The sequence below is a fragment of the Zootoca vivipara genome, chromosome 10 (genome assembly GCF_963506605.1).
Source record: "Zootoca vivipara chromosome 10, rZooViv1.1, whole genome shotgun sequence".
Classification (NCBI taxonomy): domain Eukaryota; kingdom Metazoa; phylum Chordata; class Lepidosauria; order Squamata; family Lacertidae; genus Zootoca; species Zootoca vivipara.
Window position 1 is genome coordinate 64,248,289 of NC_083285.1, and position 25,127 is coordinate 64,273,415.

General features: G+C 47.1%; 1 protein-coding gene across 2 annotated transcripts in view; it reads left to right on the top strand.

Annotated features, from left to right (window-relative positions):
* SFMBT2 (Scm like with four mbt domains 2) overlaps nt 1–25,127 on the top strand; it is a 67,645-nt gene that overhangs the window by 5,668 nt on the left and 36,850 nt on the right. Inside the window, exons 2-7 of one of the 2 annotated variants that reach the window (XM_035127388.2) lie at nt 3,531–3,691; nt 4,873–4,967; nt 6,419–6,659; nt 18,399–18,487; nt 22,105–22,351; nt 24,349–24,446. In XM_035127388.2, the coding sequence (XP_034983279.2) occupies nt 3,586–3,691; nt 4,873–4,967; nt 6,419–6,659; nt 18,399–18,487; nt 22,105–22,351; nt 24,349–24,446 (876 nt within the window). In that variant the 5' untranslated portion in view covers nt 3,531–3,585. Of the gene's footprint in view, nt 1–3,492; nt 3,692–4,872; nt 4,968–6,418; nt 6,660–18,398; nt 18,488–22,104; nt 22,352–24,348; nt 24,447–25,127 lie in introns of those variants that run through there. The other variant, XM_035127387.2, reaches the window with a different exon arrangement.

Here is a 25,127-nt window from a genome sequence, read left to right on the forward strand (position 1 = left end):
AAAGGAGGACAGAGGAGAGAATACTGTTGGAGTGCCAAGAAAGGGCTTGCAGCAGCAATCCAATTTTCAAAGGCTTTCAAAGCAAACTTGGTCTGGACGTGTGGCTAATTAAATAGCTGCAAGTCATTGCAGAAAAAAAGCTTTTGGGGAAGGCGTATGGGAATTGTATCTGTTGTGCAAAAGGGCTTTCTGCCTGGGTGTTGCTGCTGATTCCAGCGAGGACAGCTCACATGGGTGTGGAATATATTTTGGGTCCTTTTGGCTGAACATAAGGATGGGTAGCTCTGTTGGTAGAGCATGAAACTCAATCTCAGAGTTGTGGGTTTGAGTCCTACCTTGGGCAAAAAGGTTCCTGCATTGCAGGGGGTTGGAGCACAAGCCCCCCCCCAAAAAAAAACACAGGGCTGGCTTAACCACAAGTAACTCTTCTTAATGTCTAAAGTGTTTTTTTTTGGGGGGGAGGGTTCTGCCATAAGTCCGCCCATAGGTCCAGACTGTCTAAAATTTCCGAACCACCCCATGCCTTCTTTCATTTTTTGTTAAAAGCACATGAGTTTTCTGTAAAGATTTATAGCGCTTTACCACTTCAAATGCTTGCAGATATTAAATTTAAAACTAGAAAAGGACACCGTAGGAATGTTAGGGGTGGAAAAGGATTCTTTCAAGTTCTTTTTTTTGGTTCTTAAGAAAGTAGAAGGGGAAGGGGGAAGAGAGGAAAAGGAACTCATTTCTCCTCCAATCTGGCACAATATTTTGTAATATGCTGCAATGCTTAATCTATTAATTGGTTTCATGAATCATAAACATGGTTAATTATGGGGCATCCTTTCAGGTGATTATACATTTTTAGGAAGTCCCCATTTTAAAAGAGGCATCTCTGCCCCCCTTTTTACACTTGGGAGGAACAGCCCATTCTAAGGCATCACTTTCCTTAGAAAGCAACCACACTCCTTGCTTTGAAACTATTGTTTTCACCTGCATGTAAATGTATGCAAATTGAATCCCTCAATGAATCAAACTAAATTCATATGGTTGATGAAAGACTCCTTAAAGCTGAGTGACGGCCTTCATAATGTGTGCTACATTCCAAACTTCATTTTGCAGGTAGAAGGAGTGGCTTTTAACTGGAGCCAAAATAGCTAGCGGTTAAGAGAAGTCATAGAATCATAGAATCAGAGTTGGAAGAGACCACAAGGGCCATCCAGTCCAACCCCCTGCCAAGCAGGAAACACCATCAAAGCATTCTTGACATATGCCTGTCAAGCCTCTGCTTAAAGACCTCCAAAGAAGGAGACTCCACCACACTCCTTGGTAGCAAATTCCACTGCTGAACAACTCTTACTGTCAGGAAGTTCTTCCTAATGTTTAGGTTAAGTCAGCTATGGTTTATTGAGATTTATGGAATCCTAAGCTTTGAATGGGACCAAAAAGACACCTAGCCATTGCAGAAAATCTGCTACATCCTTGGCTGCATTTATATTGCTTTAAAAACTCTGATCATTAAACCTGCTCTGGGAGGGTGCAAGTACAGTAATTCCGCTCAATGAATTCATGGGAAAATATGTCTTCTTTGGGATGTATTAGAACAGCAAATGCATTGGAATAATAGAATCTTAGAGTTGGAAGGGACCCAAGCGTCATCTACGGTAGTTCAACCCCCTGCAATGTAGGAATCTTTCTGCTCAATGCGGGCTCGAACCCACGACCCCAAAAGAAAGAATCTCGTGCTCCACCAACTGTGTTTCATTTGGCCGGCCTTTTTATCCAAATTAAATTGTATCTGCTGGACTGAAACATCATAGCAGAACATGATTTTCCTTATGAATCCTGCATTGCTCTCAAAAAACTTTTCTCTCAGGCCGTTGGCTAATTAAAGAACCCATGGCCTTTTAAAATGTGTGGGGTGCATGTGTGTGTGTGAATGTTTTTTTATTAATATGTTATGCATTTTTGTGGTTTTATATTGTAAACCACCCTGTGATCCTCAGTTGAAGGGCAGTCTAGAAATCATCATCACCATAATCTTTCAGTACCTATTCTCAGCTCAAAAACTTGCCCAAACTGCCTTTACAGATGGCCATTCAACCTCTGCTTAAAAACCTCGAAGGAAGGAGAGCCCACCACCTCCCGAAGAGGATCATTCCCCTGTCGAACAGCTCGTACTGCCAGAAAGAGCATCTTCCTTTCTTGTACCATGAAGCCATGGGTTCGAGTCCATTGATAATGCAGAGTCGTATGCCGTTTTCAGCGTGTTTCGTTACTTGGCGTTTATGTTAGCACAGTTTTGAAATATTATATAACCTTTGACAACAACAGTCACAGAAACCTCACAGCTGCAATGTCAAGGGACAACTCCTGTGAACGATAGACTTGTGCAAGCAGGCCTCTGGGAATTCTGTGTGTCCACTTTTTTTTTGCTGACAGAGAAATCAAGAGGGGGGATGCCCCTCCCAATTTCTTCAGGGGAGGAGAAATTCTCCCATCAGTTTCTCGCGGGCGGGGATTGCCATTAGTGGCGGCAATTTGCACAGCTTATTTCTCTCTCCACCCCCACACTAAGCATTTTTTTTGGGGGGGGGGTATTGTTGTTTCAATTTCAGAGAAACAGTACGGAGTTAGGAACAAAACTCCACTTCACGGGTGGCGGCAAGGGACATGGCAACCCCACATGTTTGGCCAAGGCCAGCCAAAATTTGTGGGCCCTGGATCACGTGACTAGGACTGGACGCTTGATTGGATGGGATTGGACTAGATCCCTTCCAACTCTACAATTCTATGATTCTAAGAATCTGCGAAGTCAGAACGTGTTTGAAAGGTCTGCCCCCCCCCTGCAATCCTCATCCTCTTCTGACACAAATCACCCAGAAGCCTTCAGGGTATCTTGTCACTAAGCCAGTGCTATAATGGTACTCTGAGTAGATCCATTGAGGTTAATGGGCATGATGACTAAGTTTTGTTGTTGTTGTTGTTGTTTAGTCATTTAGTCATGTCTGACTCTTCGTGACCCCATGGACCAGAGCATGCCAGGCACTCCTGTCTTGCACTGCCTCCCGCAGTTTGGTCAAAGTCATGTTCGTAGCTTCGAGAACACTGTCCAACCATCTCATCCTCTGTCGTCCCCTTCTCCTTGTGCCCTCCATCTTTCCCAGCATCAGGGTCTTTTCCAGGGAGTCTTCTCTTCTCACGAGGTGGCCAAAGTATTGGAGCCTCAGCTTCAGGATCTGTCCTTCCAGTGAGCACTCAGGGCTGATTTCCTTCAGAATGGAGAGGTTTGATCTTCTTGCAGTCCATGGGACTCTCAAGAGTCTCCTCCAGCACCATAATTCAAAAGCATCCATTCTTCAGTGATCATCCTTCTTTATGGTTCAGCTCTCATGACTAAGTTAGGGCCATTAATTATGGTGGGTTTGCTCCAAGTATATTTGGAGATAATCTTTGGCTCTGAGGGCCAGGTGATGTGAAAGAGAGCGGGGGGGGGGGAGAGAAGGAATCGTGTATTGATTACTGAAAGGTCTTCTTCCTTGCTACAGGAAGGATGTGCCCTGTGATGATGAATTAGGGCTCAGAGAATCCTTTCTCTGAGCAATGGAGACAAGAGGGCCTGTGATCTTCAGCATGACAGAGACTCAGCACCTCTCCTTGGACGAAAATACAAACCTAGCCAACGGAGATGCTGAACAGTTTGATTCAGGTGGGCCTTTTTCTTTCTTTCTTTGGCTAAGACAGCTTTACGAGCCGGTGTACTGCAGCAGTTAAGACAAGTGTTGGAAAGAGCCGTGCATGGCTAGATTGAAGTCCCTACTCAGCTGTGAAGGGCGCTGGGCAACCTTGAGCCAACCCTGAACTCTTGGCCTAGCCTACCTCACAGGGATGTTGTGATGGATGACAAACTAGGGGAGAACACGCTGCTTTGAGCAATCGGAAGAGAGCTGGGATAGAAATAAATACAGCTAATACGCAGGGATGGAGAAATCTATCCATTTGGGTTGCTCTCCATTTCCCAATTTTAAATTCGCTTCCCTGCATCAGTTTGCAATTATTATTATTATTTTTTAAAGTTCTCACAAAATGTTAAAGAAACTGGGGAATGTGAAGTTGCTCGTCAGTGCTCAGCTCCTGGGCAGCAGGCTCACATGTCACTGCCTTCCCCAACCACCCGGTGAGACACAGCACATTTTGAAAGTACTTGTTCTCACAGTGCATAGTTAAACTTTGGAACTCCCTGCCAATGGAGGCAGGGATGGTCACCAGCATAGACAGCTTTAGAGACAACCCTCACGGAGGAGAGGACCATCTCAGGCTGCTAATGTGCTCTGTCTGCCTCCACACTTCTGAATACCAGTTGCTGGAAGCTACAGGAGGGGAGAGGGCTCTTGTGTTCGAATCCTGCTTGCGGGTTTCCCACAGGCGCCTGGTTGGCCACTGTGAGAACATGATGCTGGGCTTGATGGGCCATTGGCTCTTATATTAATTTAAATTGTAGATTTTTAATTTTTTTAAAAAATCTATACATTAGCACACACAAAATTTATGCAGATCTTTGTGCCTTTGTCCTTTCTTTCCTGTGGCGATACATTCCCTCTCTTTTTTGATGATGATGTAGAAAAGGCTACCCTAACAGAAGCCCACCTTTTCGTGGAGTAGACAAGAGTTGACTAAGTTCCGGAGCTGATAAACAGCTGGAGTTGTGCCACTAAACGTATTAGAGAAGCGAGGAAAGTGATTGAAAGGCAACTAAGCAAAGCTATTCAAATATGCTTCTAAAGAGCCTATTTGCTCATTCTTCATTTTCTCACATAACCTGTACAACATGAGACCTCATAGCTGGCTTGAACACATAACATACGTGTTTTTTGTTTTTTTATTAAGCAGATGAAAGTTCAAATTCTGAAGACGTTGATTTCAACTGGGATGAATACTTGGAAGAGACAGGATCTTGTGCTGCCCCTCACACTTCGTTTAAGCACGTAGGTATTTTGCTTGGAGTTTCTAGTCCTCATTACCAGTGATGAAACCTTGCAAACAGTGTGAGAAACCTCAGCTATCTCAGCTAAGTGCCAAATGGCTCCTTACACCAAGCTTACAGTCGCCAAAACAGAATGTCTGGTTGCCATTTGAGTCTTACTTTTTCAAATGACTGGGATTGATTCTCAGTTAAACAGCTGGCAAGTTCAGATGACAACCTTGAGCTCGGTTGAGAACCTAAAGAAGAAAAGTCACTTGATTCAGGGACAGTCCCCATGTATTTTGGCCTGTTCCGACCTCTTTTTCTTAATGGTTGACTACTCCTGCTCCAGAAATTCATTCTGATTGTGCAGATAAAAATATAATGGATAGATTTCTACAGGATGGGATATTAGTGTGTGAACACAGTCCGGATCCAAGGATCATCAGATGGTGGAGATGCCGGGCGCCATACTGGCACCCAGGCATCTTCTCTTGGTCGCAGGAGATCGAAAGCCAGGCGTGAAATGCGCCTGGCGCTCGGCTAATTTCGAACACTGCTTGAAAACATGTGCCTGGTTCAGGCACCCCCAAACTTCAGCCCTCCAGATGTTTTGGACTACAATTCCCATCATCTCTGACCACTGGTCCTGTTAGCTAGGGATCATGGGTGTTGTAGGCCAAAACATCTGGAGGGCCGCAGTTTGGGGATGCCTGGCCTAGTTAATAGGGTTGCCAGACTCAATAGAGGACAGGACTTCTGTGCCTTTAGTTGCCCTGCTCTCTTTTGAGTCTGGAAACCTTAAAGAGAAACCAGCAGACCCTTTGTTTAATTTCCAAGCAAAGGGTCTGCTGGTTTCTCTTTAAGGTTTCCAGACTCAAAAGAGAGCAGGGCAATTAAAGGCACAAAAGTCCTGTCCTCTATTGAGTCGGGCAACCCTACTCGTTAAACATAGAAATCCTCTCTCATGAGAGTTAGCGATGCCCACCAATGCGAATGGCTTTTCATTGTGTTAGACAAATTCACGGAGGATAAGGCCATGTTATAGCACCGCTGCCAGAGGCAGTATTTTTCTGAATACCAGTTGCCCAGACTTGATTGCTCTCAGGTCTTGCTTGTGGGCTTCTCACAGGCCTACCGCTGTGAGAAGGGATGCGGGTGGCGCTGTGGTCTAAAACCACTGAGCCTCTTGGGCTTGCCGATCGGAAGGTCGGCGGTTCGAATCCCCGCCACGGGGTGAGCTCCCGTTGCTCGGTCCCTGCTCCTGCCAACCTAGCAGTTCGAAAGCACACCAGTACAAGTAGATAAATAGATGTACCGCTGCGGCAGGAAGGGAAACGGCGTCAGACAGTACTAGGTCTGGAAACATTTAGAACTGCACATTTGGAAAGGCTGTTCCAGGGGAATCGTATCTTGCTTCCTTCCTGTTCATTATGCCAAAGTGACCCTGTTTCTTTTCTTCTTTTGGGGAAGGTGGAAGTCAGTCTCCAGAGCAGTTTCCAACCTGGCATGAAGCTAGAGGTGGCCAACAAACACAATCCAGAGACCTATTGGGTGGCAACCATCATCACCACATGCGGGCAGCTGTTGCTGCTGCGTTACTGCGGCTACGAAGATGACCGCAGAGCTGATTTCTGGTGCGATGTGATGACAGCCGATCTCCACCCTGTGGGTTGGTGCACCCAGAACAACAAAGTTCTGATGCCTCCCAATGGTAAGTCTAGCATCTTGATATGACGAAGTTGGCCAATTTCTTCTGCTTAGTATTCTAGGGATGCGTTGTGTCTCTGTTCTACCTGCGAATTTTGATCATTGACAAGCTTCATCTGCCTGAAACGATCTGCCACCGCAAAAATAACTTCAGTGTAGAAGGGCCGTAGCTTAGGATTGCAGTAGGGGTGAAGGAGAAACTTGATTCATTCATTCATTCATTGAATTTATATACCGCCTATACCCGGAGGTCTCAGGGTGATTCACAAAAATGATCACAATATATAAAATCAAAATGAAAACAATAACCCAATAACGCCACATTTTAAAGGGTATAGGGTGATGATCAGGTCAACCAAAAGCCTGGTTAAAAAGGAACGTTTTTGTCTGGCACCTCAAGGTGTATAATGGAGGCGCCAGGTGAACTTCCCTGGGAAGAGCATCCCACAGACGGGGAGCCACTGCAGAGAAGGCCCCGTTCTCGTGTTGCCACCCTCCAGACCTCTTGAGGAGGAGGCATACGAAGGGTGGCCTCAGAAGATGACCCCAGGGTCCGGATAGCTCCATATGGAAAGAGGCGGCCCTTGAGGTATTGTGTTCCTGAGCCGTTTAAGGCTTTATAGGTCAAGACCAGTACTTTGAATTGGGCCTGGAAACTAATCGGTAGCCAGTGCAGTCGGCAGCTCTATCAAATCTGCACTTTCAGAAACTATATGTCAACCCAAACACAGCTGTCCTTCAAAATTACACTTAGCCGAATTCTGTGATTCGTTTCTCCAGCCAAATAATGTTTACCAAATAAATTTTTTTAAAAATGCAATGTTTTAAAAACTGTTTTATTATGGTTGTGTTTGCCTCCCTGCCCTCCTTCGGGAGGAAAGGCAGGATGGAAATTGAATGAATAAATAAAGATAAATCGCTGTGTAGGTAGCAATCTTTCAACGGCACCCATGCGAGAGCTCTCAGGTCGACTTCTGCCCTCCTTTCCTGAGCCTTATCTCATGCGAGCACATATGGACATACTGAAAAAAAGAAAACGAATCTGAAAATCGAGCTAGCCGTGAATCCAGAAAATTCAGATGGAGATGTGTGTACATTAGCTGCCAACCCCCTCCCCAACTCTGCTTTTACAGTGTGGTTTGTAATTCATTTTTGCCAAGGAGGGGAGAAGGGATTCGCAGAGACAAGTGAATCATGATCCGCTTGGGTCAAAAGGGAAGGGTTTTTATTGAGTGCTATAATGACTGGTTTGCAGCTGGTGGCTTCGTGGAGACGCTGAGTTGTGCCTAGTTTATGTTGATGTGGTGCGTTGCGTTTCCAGACACGATATGGCACATTTGTTAAATAACCTTGGAGTACCGTCTAGCATAGCCTCCTGCAGCCTAGATATTTTGGACTCCCACCAGGTGCTTTGGCTGGGGTTGATGGGAGTTGGAGTCCAAAACCCAGGAGCTGCAGGGGAGGCGGAAAGGTCCCAGGTTCAATTCCTGCCATTTCCAGATAGGGCCGGGAATGCGTCCTCCTACTGCTCCCCGCTTCTGGCAGCCACTGTGGACCACTATTTTGTCTTGCTCTGACCCCACCTGGAATACTGTGTCCAGTTCTGAGCATCACAATTTAAGAAGGCTATTAACCAGGTGGCGCTGTGGGTTAAACCACAGAGCCTAGGGCTTGCTGATCAGAAGGTCGGCGGTTCGAATCCCTGTGATGGGGTGAGCTCCCGTTGCTCGGTCCCAGCTCCTGCCCACCTAGCAGTTCGAAAGCACATCAAAGTGCAAGTAGATAAATAGGGACCGCTCCGGCGGGAAGGTAAACGGCGTTTCCGTGCGCTGCTCTGGTTCGCCAGAAGCAGCTTTGTCATGCCGCCCACATGACCCGGAAAGCTGTCTGCAGACAAACGCTGGCTCCCTCGGCCTATAGAGCGAGATGAGCGCCACAACCCCAGAGTCGGACACGACTGGCCCTGATGGTCAGGGGCCCCTTTACCTTTAACCTGCAAAATAAGCATGTTTTCCCTCCGTATATTTTATAGCAAAGTATATTGACAGATGCCAAATAATGCAAAACCAAAAGCAGAAGAAATAAAGATGTAGGAACAAATCTCCACTCCAAAATCAAACCTAATGAATTAATACCAGCAGGTTCCAAGTACAGTAACACAAGTGGGTTTACATTATCCTGTACTGTACCTTATTACTCTAGTACACTGGAGAGAGAAAAATATCCATTTCTCAATGAGGCATGTCTTGTTGTCTGCTCTTCCTGGTTCTCACCATATATGTGAGCTTAACCGTGCAGACCAAAGTTTCCCAAAATTTGGGTCTCCAGCAGCTTTTGGACTACCGTTCCCATCTTCCCTGGCCACTCATCTTGCTAGCTAGGGATGATGGGAGTTGTAGTCCAAAAAACAGCCCGGCGACCCATGTTTGGGAAACACTGTCCTAGATTCCAGCTATCCATACTTTCATTAGATGGCATTCAAAGATGCAGTTTTTGTGGGGGCTGGGTTGAGAGACTGCTGTGCTTTCTTCCTCCCCGGTCCCAATTGACCTAACAATCGCTAATCCTTCCTATTCAAATGTTGCAGATTTCATTAGGACAGGATTGATTTACATGAGCAAATCGATGAGGTTTGATTTAGCCTTTAGCTTCCCAGAGGCAGCTGCCAAATGACACTGCTTTTAAGCCCGCCGTATAAAATCGAGCCATTTAACTTGCCGGCTCTCATTATGTAATGGTCGGGGACAGAGGTGCCACAGTCTGCTTGCACCCCACCTGCAAGAACATTGCACTGGCTTTTCTGGTTCCTGTGATGAGCTACCTTTATATCTCACCTTTCCTCTATGCGGCTCTGGGCAGCATGCAGAAGGCTCTCCTAAGAAGAGGCTTCTGGATGAGAGCAGTGGCCCAACTAGTCCAGCATCTTGTCCTCACAGCGGTCCCCCAGATGTCCGTAGGAAATTCGCAAGCAGGATCTGAGCGCATGAGCACTCTCACTTCCTGTGGGTTCCAGCGAGTCACTCAATCTGCACTCCCAATTCTTCCTTTGCGGCTGTTCCTTTCAATTTGAATTCCCAGATCATCATAGATCTGAAATGGACCCTGAGGATTATCTAGTCCAACCCTCTGCAGTGCTGGAATATTATTATTATTATTATTATTATTATTATTATTATTATTATTATTATTATACCCCCATATACCTGGAGGGTCTCAGGGCGGTTCACAGAACAAAATCAAAATATAAAACCACAAAATATAATCAAAATAAAAACAACCCAATAACCCCCCCCCCAAGAAAACCACATTTTAAAAGGCCATAGCATGTCAATCAAATCAACCAAAGGCCTGGTTAAAAAGGAATGTTTTTGCCTGGCGCATATGCAGCTGTCCCATACGGGGATCGAACGTGCAACCTTGGCATTATCAGCACCATGCTCTAACCCAGGAGTCCCCAAACTTACCCGGCTTTGGGCCAGATGCCCGCTGCGTCGATTGCATGGTGGGCCGGAGGGTGGGGGAGCGCGCACGGGAGCGTGTGGCTGTGCGCGCCCATGCGCATGCGCAAACGCTATTTCTGGCACACTCCCGACCTGGAAAGCGCCGGAAATAGCTTGTGCGCATGTGCAGAAACCTCCTCCGACCCGGAAGTACACCGGAAATGACGCTTGCGCGTGCGCACAAGCTATTTCCGTCGCTTTTCTAGGTCAGAAGTTGGCAGCTGCGCTGGTAAGAGTGGGCAGCGGGTGGCGGGGGTCCCCGGGGGCCGCATAAAAGAGCCTCGGAGGCCGTAGTCTGGAGACCCCTGCTCCAACCAACTGAACTATCCAGGCTGTCACATGTCAGGTGATTGGCTGTGGCCGCTTGTCAAGGAAGCCTGGGGTGGCTGGGCCAGTTCTGGATCCATCCCTCTGACCAGACCCAGTTCCCTAGCCCTGCACTAGCACACTGTTCTTGGCTTGTCAGCAGTGTGGTGTAATGGTTAGAGTGCTGGACTCTGACCAGGGATTCCAGGGTTCAAACCCTCCCTCGGCCATGAAGCTCTCTGGACCAGCCATAGTCTCCGCCCAACCTGAGGAAGACAACATGGGGTGGGGAGAAATCATGTCTGGAGAGCTCAGTTGGTGAGAGCGTGGTGCTGATAATGCCAAGGTTGCAGGTTCGAATCTTGTATGAGACAGCTGCATATTCCTGCATTGCAGGGGGTTGGACTAGAAGTCAGGGTTTCCCAAACTTGGGTCTCCAACTGTTTTTGGACTACAATTTCCATCATCCCTGCCCACTGGTCTTGCTAGCTATGGATGATGGGAGTTGTAGTGTGCAAACTGCCAGAGACCCAAGTTTGGGAAACCTTGGATTAGATCAGGCATCCCCAAACTGCGGCCCTCCAGATGTTTTGGCCTACAACTCCCATGATCCCTAGCTAACAGGACCAGTGGTCGGGGAAGATGGGAATTGTAGTCCAAAACATCTGGAGGGCCGAAGTTTGGGGATGCCTGGATTAGATGATCTTCAGGGTCCCAACTCTACAGTTCTACGTCCGCCAGTTTGAGCTCTTTGGAAGAAACGTAGGATATGAACGACATGATAAATAAATTGCCATCATCAGTGGCAAATGCCCAAGACATTTTGCTCCTCTGGGCAAAGGACTGGATGGTGCCCCATCACCATATTCTGCATCTAGAATTCGACTGGAATGAAAGCTGCCTCACTTTGCCCAGTGATAGAGCCGGCCCTGGGCATGTGCTTGCCATAGCTTACGAGCTTCTTGGTAAACAACCAGAGGAACATGGGAAACTTCCTTCTACCAGCTAAGACCATTGGTCTATCTACCTCGCTATTGGCAACTCTGACTGGCAGTGGCTCTCCCAGGTTTCAAACGGGGAGTTTTCCCCAGTCCTGCCTGGAGATTTTGGGGATTGAATTGGGGACGTTCTGCATGCAGGTAAGGTAGATGCTCTGTCGCTGACCTCTGGCCCCTAGCCCTGCTTCATTGAAAGAAATTTGAGTGCCCTTTGCAAGAAGTTCCAGATAATTTGCGAGCAAAGCAAGAAGTGGTGTGAAATGCCCGGACATCAGGAGCCAAATGAATGGCATGTAATGACTTCTAAGTAAAGCTGTGGCTGCGGCCAAATATCGAGTGGAAATTTATGGAAGATTTAATGGATGAATATTTTGCGCCCGTTCAGTTCTTCTCGGGTAGTAAATGATTTAGCAGTATACAAAGGAGCCACCTTCAGGGTTTGTTTAGGTTTTTAAATTGAACTAATTTAATCAACTCCTTCAGTCAGGCTTGATATTGGATTCTTTCTGCATGCTGTGCTGTATTTAAAGCTTGTTGGGGACTCTCCACCCCCTTCTCCTCTTTCAGATTAAATAATAATAATATGGATTTTTAAATTTTTTTTGTTGGAAAGCTGGGGGGGGGATTGTTTCACTAATTGTTTTGCCACAAGCTAAGTTGCTGGTTTTGGAGATCAGTTGCTGGTTTTTAAAAAAAATAAAAATGGGGGAGGGGGATGAGCTGAATCTGCTGAGGATATCGATAAGATCATGTTGGCTGAAAGACAACAACAACTTTTTTTACATTGGGGGGAGGAGCGGCATGTAAATGAAAATAATGATGGCAGGGAAATAAAAAAATTGGTGCCCGAATGATATTGGGGTTTGTGCTGAGCTAGCTTCCTGGAGGGAATATTCAAAAGATGGGTATTACCACTGAAAAGTCTCTACCCAGTCACTGCAGAGCTGAGATGGGGAATCTGCGCACTCTGGGTGGGAGCCTAGTGGTGACTGGTGCCCTTTTTAAGGTAGGGTAGAAAACTGGGATGCGGGTGGCGCTGTGGGTTAAACCACAGAGCCTAGGGCTTGCTGATCAGAAGGTCGGCGGTTCGAATCCCTGCGACGGGGTGAGCTCCCGTTGCCCGGTCCCAGCTCCTGCCAACCTAGCAGTTCGAAAGCACGTCAAAGTGCAAGTAGATAAATAGGTACCACTCCGGCGGGAAAGTAAATGGCGTTTCCGTGCGCTGCTCTGGTTCGCCAGAAGTGGCTTAGTCATGCTGGCCACATGACCCAGAAGCTGTCTGCGAGATAGAGCGAGATGAGCGCCACAACCCCAGAGTCGGTCATGACTAGACCTAATGGTCAGGGGTCCCTTTACCTTTTAGAAAGCTGGGAGACCAACAGTAGGAGGCGCCGATGACCGGCAGACCCAGCGGATTCTAGCTTTACCCCGCCATCCTCCTTGCTGCTGAATTTTACAAGGGCAATACTGAGAGGAGGAGGAGGAAGCTTGAAGGCGGTTACACGGGTTGTAAGGCCGGGGGGGGGGGCGTTGGCAGAGAGACTCTGGGGAGGAAGCACCGAGAGTGAGAGAAGGAGGGTGAACACCCTGCCTTGCATTTGCAAGGTGGTGAAGCTGAAGGGGATGGAGAGGTGCAAGCAGTGAAGTAATCTTGCAATCAGAAGTTGTGGAAGCCCCGTCGGGTTCCAAAAATAGTTCGCAAACCGGAACAGTAACTTCTGGGTTTGCGGCGTTCGGGAGCCAAAACGTGAGAGAACTAAGCTGTTTGAAAACCAAGGTACGAAGCCACTTCAGTCCTCAAATCCAAATGTCATCATTTCATAGAATCATAGAATCATAGAATTGGAAGAGACCACAAGGGCCATCCAGTCCAACCCCCTGCCAAGCAGGAAACACCATCAAAGCATTCTTGACATATGCCTGTCAAACCTCTGCTTAAAGACCTCCAAAGAAGGAGACTCCACCACACTCCTTGGGAGCAAATTCCACTGCCGAACAGCTCTTACTGTCAGGAAGTTCTTCCTAAATTCACGGAGGTGGCTGCTAACCGAGACAGACAGCTGGTCTTCTATCTCCACTGAGCATCACTTCCTGGTGGGGAGCACACCTGTTTCTCTCACCCCTGTTCTGGTTTGCAGGCTTTCCTGTAAGCATCTGGCTGGCCACTGTGGATGCTGTACTCGGTGGGACTCTGGCCTGATCCTGATTCTTAAAGGGAGAAAAAAGTGAGGGGTTGGGACAGAAAGAGAGGGGGCTATGCAGTCCTAACCATGCTGCAAATTTTGCCCACCCATTTTGGTGTAGGATCTGTTCTCTCCATTGACTACTGATGTGACACTTCCTGTGTGTAAGCAACAACCCTTCAAGGACAACCCTTTCGCCACTGCAAGTGTGGTAGACTTTACTGAGCTAGAGGGGCCATTGATCTGACTCTGTATTTGACAACTTCCTGTGCAGGCCTGAACTCACTTAATGACCATGGTTGGCAGCCTCTTGGAGCACTGCATGCACCAATCCTTTATTTTTTGAAACGGCATCTACATGGCAGGCTAGATGGACGGTGCCTGTCGTAAAAAATAAGGAGGCTCAGATTTATGGGACGTTCGGAATGAATAACCGCCGCTCTGGGAGGCAGTGAAACCGTTTTAGTGAAATGACCCTGCGCTATATGAAAATATCCACTCGCCAACACCGCCTTTATGACAGCTGAGAAGTTGATTTGGGGAGGAAACAGGATTTATTGTGCTATCGCCCTGTGTGGTGCAACATACATATCAATTATATTTAATAGACGTAAATAAATGCTACTCTGCAGCATGAGGAAAGGAAAGGAAGGTCTCTGCCTCAAACTGCTTACAATCTCAAGCTTGAAGGAAGTATAGAGGACATGGCAACAGGGAGCTGAAGGCTGATGCACTCATATCAGATATCTAGGGAGGGGTATCACCTCCCCCCCCCAATACCTTAACTTGATCTCTAACTATTTAGGGCCTGGAAGAACCAATAAATCTTTGGCTGTGTCAGCGACGTCTACGTTGGCTTGGTTCTAAACCACTGAGCCTCTTGGGCTTGCCGATCGGAAGGTCGGCGGTTCAAATCCCCGCAACAGGGTGAGCTCCTGCTGCTCTGTCCCAGCTCCTGCCAACCTAGCAGTTCGAAAGCACACCAGCGCAAGTAGATAAATATGTACCAGTGCAGCAGTAAGGTAAACAGCATTTCCATGCGCTCTGGCTTCCGTCACGGTGTCCCGTTGCGGCAGAAGCGGTTTAGTCGTGCCGCCCACATGACCCGGAAAACTGTCTATGGACAAACGCCGGCTCCCTCGGCCTGAAAGCGAGATGAGCGCCGCAACCCCATAGTCGCCTTTGACTGGACTTAACCCAGTCCAGGGGTCCTTTAACCTGTCTGTCCACATAATGGGAGATGGCACGATCCCCAAGGAGCTGGCTTCAGGCACCAGTCTTGTTGACAGAACTACTCGGTGGCACAAAGGGGTCTGCAAGTGTGACGCCTGACTTCGCATGCAGACAAAGTTCCTAAGTCACTGAGGGTTTCAGAGCCATCGGCTCCCCTCACCTGGTTTAGCTGGCCAGTTGAAGCGATTCCTGGGGTGCGACAGCAGTTGTAGGCGCTACAGGTGAGAGCTGAGTGCAGGGTGGGGACCAAAGGTGGACAAATGACCCCAGAAGGAGCAAGACGTGGCCCCCCCAGGTGTTGTTGTTGTTTAGTCATTTAGTCATGTCCGACTCTTCGTGACCCCATAGACCAGAGCACGCCAGGCACTCCTGTCTTCCACTGTCTCCCTCAGTTTGGTCAAACTCATGTTGGTAGCTTCGAGAACACTGTCCAACCATCTCGTCCTCTGTCGTCCCCTTCTCCTAGTGCCCTCAATCTTTCCCAACATCAGGGTCTTTTCCAGAGAGTCTTCTCTTCTCATGAGGTGGCCAAAGTATTGGAGCCTCAGCTTGAGGATCTGTCCTTCCAGTGAGCACTCAGGGCTGATTTCCTTCAGAATGGATAGGTTTGATCTTCTTGCAGTCCATGGGACTCTCAAGAGTCTCCTCCAGCACCATAATTCAAAAGCATCAATTCTTCGGCGATCAGCCTTCTTTATAGTCCAGCTCTCAGGTATTACCCTCCCCTAACACCCCATACACCCCAGGGCAGCTGTTGGGTATGATCATTTCATGAAAGCCACTATCTGGCAACATTTCTTCTCCTCCTTGCCCCAAGCAGCCAAGATCAGGCTTGGCTAAGTTCAAAGCACCTACGAAAATACCTTCCCGACAGCAAATATTGCTCTAATGAATTTAACTATTGACCTTTGGTACACAGAAGTAAGCAGGCTAACTAGACAAGGCTCGGAGAGAAAGCGGAGAGCAAGCCTTAAAGTCTCTAGGGGAAAAGAAGGTCCCGTTTATATGCGTGAACCTTCCAGCTAATGCAGCACTTTATATCCACGGCCATAAAATTGCTAATTCCTCTGGAGACGCTATTCAAAGATAGCATTGTGTAATACTGTACGGTTAGTTATTATTTTAATGTTTTCTTTTTTACAAGGGATGAGAGCAGTCACCTTTGCATTCCCCCTCCCCTAGTTTAAATAGATTTGCACGAAGCTATAAAAGCAGAAATGTAATAAGCAATACACTTGTTCTGGATAAGGTGAATTTAATCACAGAGGCGCTGATAGACCGGAGTCTGAACCGAAAGTGTGCCTGGAATAAAGCGCTGCTCTGTTAACAGGGCAGAAATTCTGCATATTTATATTCTATGCCTGGCCAATCTGGAGGCCTCATACTGTCTACCAATCAGAAGGGCCGATGCTGCAGGCCCCCATTCCCCCCCCCATGTAGCCAAAGAGGACCCAGAGGTCAGGTGCAGGGATGTGATTGAATATTTTTGCTGCCCTAAATAAGGGATGGAGAAGCCATGAATCTTCAGGCATTGTTGGACTCCAACTCCCATCAGCCTCAGCCAGCATGAGCAATACTCAGGGATGATGGGAGCTGTAGTCCAACAACACCTGGACATATAACCTGCCGAAAAAAGAACAGTTTGTCTTCCTTAGGTCAGGCCTGTAATTTTTTTTGGGGGGGGGGTTGAATCTCAGGAGCATAGAAAGTCACCTTATACAGAGTCAGACCATTGGTCCATCTAGCTCAGGCATCCCCAAACTTCGGCCCTCCAGATGTTTTGGACTACAATTCCCATCATCCCTGACCACTGGTCCTCTTAGCTAGGGATCATGGGAGTTGTAGGCCAAAACATCTGGAGGGCCGCAGTTTGGGGATGCCTGATCTAGCTCAGTATTGTCAGTTCCATAAGTCACACATTCCATGTCTAGTTCTGGGCCCCACAATTTAAGAAGGATGTCGACAAGCTGGAAGGTGTGCAGAGGAGGGCGACCAAGATGATCAAGGGTCTGGAAACCATGCCTTATGAGGAACGGTTGAGGGAGCTGGGTATGTTTAGCCTGGGAAAGAGGAGACTGAGAGGAGATAGGATAGCAGTCTTCAAATATCTCACACGGAAGAGGGAGCAAGCCTGTTTTCTCCTGCTCTGGAGGGCAGGACTCGAACCCACGGCTTCATGTTACAACAAGGGAGATTCCGACTCTACATCAGGAATAACTTTCTGACAGTAAGAGCTGTTTGACAGTGGGGCGGCCTTCCTCGGGAGATGGTGGGCTCTCCTTCCTTGGAGATTTTTAAGCAGAGGTTGGGATGGCCGTCTGCCATGGATGCTTTAGCTGAGATTCCTGCATTGCAGGGGGTTGGACTAGATGACCCTTGGGGTTCCCTTCCAACTCCACCATCCTGTGTTTCTATGAATGGTTCCTGCTGTTGCACTTCTAGCAAGCCAGGCAAAGGGTGCAGCTCCGCCCTGCCCCATTGGTGCCCCTGCCCCACCTGTTTCTGACCCCCCTGCCTTCTTCTGCCCTACCAGTCACAATGGACACCAGCCACTACCCTAAATCAACTGATGCTATTCCCTGGTTGGAGTGAGAGTATCTTAGCGGCTGGGCTGGGCCTGGCTGCCTTGCCCGTGTCTTCCCCCTTGAAGAACCAGCTGGGAGACAAGTTAATTAAATAGCTCATTCATAACGGTTACATCTTGCTGCTTTGTTTAGGCCTTGTCATACAATCGGTCCCCTTCAGCCGGTAAATGATGCCATCTATTGATTCTGCTGGTAACATTTACAGCCTTTTGTCATCTGCCGTTTCGTTGATGGATCTGCTGGTAGCTGCTAATGTCGGAGCCTGGATGCTGGCTGTAAATCCAGCCTTGTTTGTTGGTTTTTTAAATCCTCTCATCCCCACAGTTTTGGCCGCCACTTTCACTGCTGCTAACACAATCCCTTTGGATAGCTCCTGCCACCTCGCAAATCCCAACACCCTGAAGGCAAAAACCAGGACGCCATGTTCCCAGATGCCATCTTCCCGTTTTTTTTACACAAGAGAACAGTGGCCGTTTTGGGCGCTGTGATAGCACATGATTTCACACTGCGATATCCTCCTGGGAAAAACAACGCCTCCTTTCTCTCACGATAAAAAATGGGATGTCCCTGTTTTTCTGGGATACGGGATGTCCACTTTTTGGGGTGTGCATGCCTGGCTCACACCTAAATCCACGCAGTGCTAATTTTTCCATGGACACTCACTGTTACTTTTTACTGTTGAATTTCTGTTTTCCCTTTTTTTTTTGCTTATTTATTTATTTTCATGGATTTCCTGCCTTTCTTCCACCATGGAAACTCAAGTGGCTTGGGACGGATGTTACCTGCAAACCATAGTTTACTGGACCGAGATTGTGATGGGTCATAGAGTTTGGAAGCTACCTCGTACAATCTGCCTCTATTGTAATGTTCCGGTCTAGCCTTTTTACGGGTCAGAATCTGTCGCCTTAGCTAACCATGTGCTCGCCCTGCTTTTCCAGCTATCAAGGAGAAATACTCGGACTGGACGGCATTCCTCATACGTGATTTGACGGGCTCGCGAACGGCGCCTGCAAATTTACTGGAAGGCGTATGTATTGAGTTAATATATCCTCTTGAGTGCTGCACTGTTTGTGGTGGTACGATTATTTAAGACTGTCAAATTGACTCTCCTCTCCTCGCTTTTTAGCCCAGATCTGGCGATGCTGCGGGCGGAAAGGAAAGCATTGATTGTTTGCATGTGGGTCATCTAAGAGAGGCACAACTTTTAAGTGCAATTACATTCTTAAGTAATCGGATTCTAGGCTATTGGAGTGTGAAGAGGGAATCAAACAGGTCCAGATTTTCTTATCTGGGTTTCTTTCAATGCATGGAAGCAAGACATTCTATGCTTGTTTGGAATTCCTTTTCACAGTACAGTAATGACCTTCGCAGAGACATTGAGCTGGTTAGTGTAGGGCATAGGCACTAGATCTTGGGGGCCCTGGGTGCCAGGGCACCCACAGTTTTTTATGGGTGCTTAGCACCCACAACATGGGGCACTGACGTGACTTCTGGTTTCTATTGAAAGTCATCACGGAGCCTTGACATGACCTCCCAGACGATGTAGTAACCAGAAGTCACTCAGAGGTCTCGGACATAACTTCTGAGACCCCGCGAGGCCTTGGCAGTGCCTCCGCATCGCTGATGTCATGACATGATGTCATGACATCATGTTATGTCACAGGCGCCGTAACATAAGGCCCAAGTCAGCGCCCTTGGCGTAAAGCACTGGAAAACACATTCTCCTCTTGATATTGTTAATCCCAGCCAGCAGGTATGGTAAGATCTGAGGTCCAGCAACATCTAGAGCAGGCTTCCTCAAACTCGGCCCTCCAGATGTTTTGAGACTACAATTCCCATCATCCCTGACCACTGATCCTGCTAGCTAGGGATCATGGGAGTTGTAGGCCAAAAACATCTGGAGGGCCGAGGTTGAGGGAGCCTGATATAGAGCGCTTTAGGTTCCCCTGCCTTGCTCTTGGGGGCATGGTGCTGATGGTGGAAATCATAGAATTGTAGAGTTGGAAGGGACAACGAGGGTCATCTAGTCCAACCCCCTGCAATGCAGGAATCTTTTGCCCAGCATGGGGCTCAAACCCACGACCCTAAGATTAAGAGTCTCATGATCTACTGGCTGAGCTACCAAATATACAAGGTTGGAACAGGGTGGATCTAACAAGGTGTTTCTATTATCTTCACGATCTCCTAATTGGCTGCAGTTCGGTAAGATTATGCTGTGAGATCATTGCTGTGCGGTTCAATGTGTCCACAACAGTGTGGAGTTTGTGTGGGATGTTTCCAAGTTGTGTCTCTGCAAGATGAGGGTTATCTCTAGTCCAGCTGTGATTCCTGCATTGCAGTGGGGGGTGGGGTTGGACTAGGTGACCGCTGGGGTCCCTTCCAGCTCCCCAATTCTATGATTCCATTCTTGGTGCAACACAGAGAGATGCAAATCTGTGTGGCTTGCTAAAGCATTGCAGGAGCAATGGATAGTCTTAATACCTTGTGGTGTGCTTTCAATAAAGTGAGCCCTGGATATTCCTTACGATGGATATTCCACTTTTTTTTATTTTAAAGCCTCTGGCTCTTTATTTTCATGAGAAATGCACAGGCAGTACATTCTGTCTGGCTGCTCAATTCAACTCAATCCCAGTGTTTATTCTGCCCAGTGACACCCAACTGCATTTTACTGCAGTATTTAATATACTGTACCCCATAGCTTTTAATTTTAACAGACCAAGTGCTTTTATTTCAGTCTCTGCTGCTTTAGAGGTCTACTAACTTTCAGCTCCTCCCCACGATCACCACCACTACAAAAAAATTAATGGCTCCAGGCCTGCTTCACAGTTTGCTATCCGAATTGGTAGCTTACTTGCTAGAATAATCACTATTGCGTTGTTTGCTCAATAGTCAGGCGTGAGGATCGGGCGGGTGGGTGGGTGTGCAAATTGTAACTGGTGCCAGATATTATTATTTTTTAATGACAATTACCACCATCACTGCTTATCATTTTAGCAAAAATGCTGTCTCTAGACCGTAGTGCTTCCTTCCTTTTGCTGTAGAAATGGATGCTCAAGACAGAGTTGATTATTATCTATAGAAGTCCTGTTTTCCTTCTCTTTCCCCCATTCCTCACCTAAGAGTTTTAATCAGGCAACCCCCAAACCAACAGGAATTTAAAAACACATAGAACAAGTGCATATAGGCAGGAGAGGCCCCCGTCCCCCCCAACACTCCGTCATAACGTTCCCCGGATGTGCTTATGAGCCATCTGGAAATTGTCGTGTTAAAAACATTGAAAAACCTTCAAGATTTTGCAGATTGGATGCTTATGTTTCAAGAATAATTTTATTTATTTTGGTAAAGGGCCAAACCAGGTACTGCTTTAACAACGTGTTTAGTGACCACCTTTTTTGTTTTTTTAAAATACAATTAATTAATTAACAGCCACATGGGATTGGGGTTAATTGGGACTGCAGTTTGCCAGACCCGACCCTCCCTAGTTGCAATACTACTTGCAATGACCCCCACGAGCAAATTAGTCATTAGAAAAACAACTGCCATTGGCACCAATGGAAGTTTTTATTATAATGCTTTTGCCGTGCTAGAGGATTTCATTGGGATTGTGGTTGGGGAGTGTAGGGTGAAGCCTCTCCTTCCCACGGGCTACAGTCTCTACAAAAATCCCCTCAACACACGCACACCTGGTCCTTTTTTTAAAACAAAAAGCACACAGATGTGATTGCTAAACACGCTATGAAAGTAATGTCTGGTTCGTTCTTCAAATTCACACTTGCTGACACACACGTGTGTGTGTGCATACACGCGCACACCCAAAAGGCCATACATAGCTCATCCTAAAAAAGAGAAAGAAAGAAAAATGTAAATGTAATTCAGAAATCAACACCCAGAATCTAGTGGCGACTGGTAGGGTGGAAGGTTGGGAGGCGGACAGTAGGTGGCGCCAGAGCCGATGGCAAGTAGAGCCAGCTCATTCTAGTTTTGCCCCTGTCCTTCTCCGGCCTTCTGCTGAATTCTGCAAGCGCAACACTGGGACTTAAGGAGGAGGAGGACATTGGCAGGCAGGGCCACCCCCTGGAGTATTTGTAAGTAAGAAAACAGGGCAGGTGAGGGCTATCTGGGGGCAAACTGAAGATGGCTGGGCAGTGGCTCATTTCTCCAAATGGACCAGCTTCTGCTGCCAGGATCTGAATATATATGTGACTTTGCAAGGTGGAAATTTAAAAGCTCGCTCCTTTTCCCTAAACATTTCCTTGTCACAGCTCCCTACAGTTAAGACTGTTTATTTTATTTTCAGATAATCCGATTCCTGGGATATTAATAAAAATAAATAAATGGGGGGGGGAGAGAGTCGTTTTCGAAATGAATGATTGTTGAGCATTAAGCACAGTTAATTTCTCTTCCTGTTTTCCCCTCTCTCTTTTTCTTTTGCGTTTGGAATGTATGACTGGGTTAAAATTAGGAGGAAGGAGAGACCGCTGGGATAAAGGTGAAGAAAAACCATCATCTAGCTGCATTCACACACACACACACAAAATATAGAATAAAAAATAAATAAAAGATATAAATCTTCTGCTGTCTCTGTTACCGTGAGAAGACTTCGCATAAAGTTTAAAATAAGGAGTTTTGCTTCTGTTCAAACAGCCTCTGCGAGGGAAAAACCCTGTAGACCTCATTACAGTTGATTCCTTAATAGAACTTCAGGATTCCCAGAGTCCCTTTCAATACTGGATAGTTAGTGTTCTTGAGAATATTGGAGGAAGATTACGCCTTCGCTATGTGGGATTGGAGGAGACTGAATCCTATGACCAGTGGTTGTTTTACTTGGATTACAGACTTCGACCAGTTGGTTGGTGTCAAGAGAATAAGTACAGACTGGAACCACCCGCAGGTAAAAAAAATTTAAAAAGCAGAAATAAGTTTCCTAATACTGCTGATGTTATAGGGCAGGAGGTCCCTTGCCTGCCTGCGGTTGATGAATGGTATAATATGCTTTAAATGTATGGTACCTACATGGCCTTGCTTTGCTGTTACAGGTAACTCACAACTTACGCACATTTAAGTTGCATAAGCTTCGCACAATTGGCGAAAGGAATTAAAAGTGGGCATAAAAGGATCAAGTGTGCGAGAGGAAAGGGACTTTGGCAACCTCACCCGCCATTGAACCCAAGGTGTTTAGACTATACATGATTTTGCTATCCCCAGAATGTAAGAGCAGGGCTGGGCAATATCTGGTTTTCAACATCACCAGCTAAACATCGCAATAGACCAATAGATCAGGACATGTGAAATAAGGACGGGGGCTATGTAGAGGCATTGTCTGGCTTCATGGTTTTCCCCTGCATTGTGGTTTTTGCATAGCGCACACACATCATGATTCACAATATATTGCCAGGTCAAAAATTATGAAACAGATATCACAATAGGAACCGGTTAGGAATGATATAAAAATATATTGCCCTGCCCAGCCCTAGCCAAGAGTCGCCTGTATTGTGCTTTGACTACTAGAAAGGTGCTTGTGGGATCTTCTGCCTCGGGTGGCAAAATAACTTGGCAGACCTTGGGCATGCACTTTGACTTGGTGAGGTGAGAGGCCATTCCCTGCTCTGTCTCAAGCCACAAAATGTCTTGGGCAGGTATTGGACCCTCACAAATCAGTTCAAGTTGCAGGTGAGCTCAGTGTTTATCCCAGAGGTGCTGCAAACAGGTGATAACAGTGTTAAGTGTATTTCAGGCCGAGTGCCAAAACTTTGCCCTATTGTCTTCATTAACAGATTTACTGACCTTGATTCTAGGAGCAGCGGGAAGAGAGCTCTAGCTTGACTTAGTAGGAGAGCTTGCTTATCTCTCCCATCATGTTGTATTCTGGGGGCGTGCAGTTTTGTAGGGGCGCAGTGAGGCAAGAGAATGCCTTCCCAGAAGGAATGGCTTTATTTTAATCTCACTTTCCTCCTGCGAATGGATTTACAGGCGTTTAAAGGAAAACCTGCTGTGAATTGCTTAAAAGCACTGAGTGAGGCAGCCAACGCAACTTTCCCGCCCCCTCGATTTACGGTTTTTGTACTTTGCAAAGCATGGTAATCAGTTGAGTCCTCAGGGCAGCTTAAAAGCAAATTGCTGTGCGGGTCTGCCAGGACAAATCCGGTAAAATCTACCAGGTGTGCAAATGAGGCCTATATGAGCAATATATTATATGAGTGTGTGTGTGTGTGTGTGTGTGTGTGTGAGAGAGAGAGAGAGAGAGAGAGAGAGAGAGAGAGAGAGAGAGAGAACCTGGGAAGCTGGCCCACCTAGGAGAAAGCAAATTCTGATCCTAAACTTCCTTTCCTTTGGGGGATATCTTTAGGAGAAGAAAAGGCTAAGCAGTAAACCAGGCACCCCCAAACTTCAGCCCTCCAGATGTTTTGGACTACAATTCCCATCATCCCTGACCAATGGTCCTGTTAGCTAGGGATCATGGGAGTTGTAGGCTGAAACATCTGGAGGGCCGCAGTTTGGGGGTGCCTACAGTAAACCCTACACAAATCTGGAGTGTAGTCCCTAAGGTGGTTGGATGGCACCCTGTTCGCCTCCTTTTGCCAACTCCTGCAGCCAAGCTGGTGCCAAATGTGTATCAGCTTTCTTTTGGCCCACACCAACAAGACCGAGACGAGGACCTTGTTGCCTGGGCAGCCCAGGACCTCCATGCACACTGCCCAGGCTTGCGCCCCAGGGAGGCCACTTCAGTGCTGCTAATGTGGCGGTTTGATTTCACCCCTGGAGGCTCACTCCATTGTGTCATGGGACAGTCGAATGCCAACCACGTATTTGCAGGTTGAATGAAGCATTGCAGAATGTTAATATGCACTGCTTCAACATCCATGTGATTTCTGATGTGGTTTGTTTTAGAAATCTGTTCTCTGAAGACTGTGTCTGAGTGGCATTCTGCTCTGGATAAATCCCTGATTGAGGCAGCACAGTTTCCCCTCCCTATGGAAGTGTTTAAGGTAGGATCCGGTATTCCCTTTTCAGCTGAAACAACAGCCGGTTTGAATTTCGGTGGCATCACTGTGCCGTGCCCCTGATTCTCGTATCAGACTCATCCATCTTTGTTTGGAATAATAACAATAATAACAATAATAACAATAATTTATTATTTATACCCCACCCATCTGGCTGGGTTTCCCCAGGCACTCTGGGCGGCTTCCAACCGAATATTAAAACAGTTCAGCATCAAACATTAAAAACTTCCCTAAACAGAGCCGCCTTCAGTTGTCTTCTAAAGGTAAAATAGTTACTTATTGCCTTGACATCTGCTGGGAGGGCGTTCCACAGGACAGGTGCCACTACCGAGAAGGCCCTCTGTCTGGTTCCCTGTAACCTCACTTCTCGCAATGAGGGAACCGCCAGAAGGCCCTCGCTACTAGATCTCAGTGTCCGGGCTGAATGGTGGGGGTGGAGACGCTCCTTCAGGTATACAGGACCGAGACCGTTTAGGGCTTTAAAGGTCAGTACCAACACTTTGAATTGTGCTCGGAAACGTACTGGGGAGCCAGTGTAGATCTCTCAGGACCGGTGTTATGTGGTCCCGGCGGCCACTCCCAGTCACCAGTCTAGCTGCCGCATTCTGGATTAATTGCAGTTTCCGGGTCACCTTCAAAGGTAGCCCCACGTAGAGCGCATTGCAG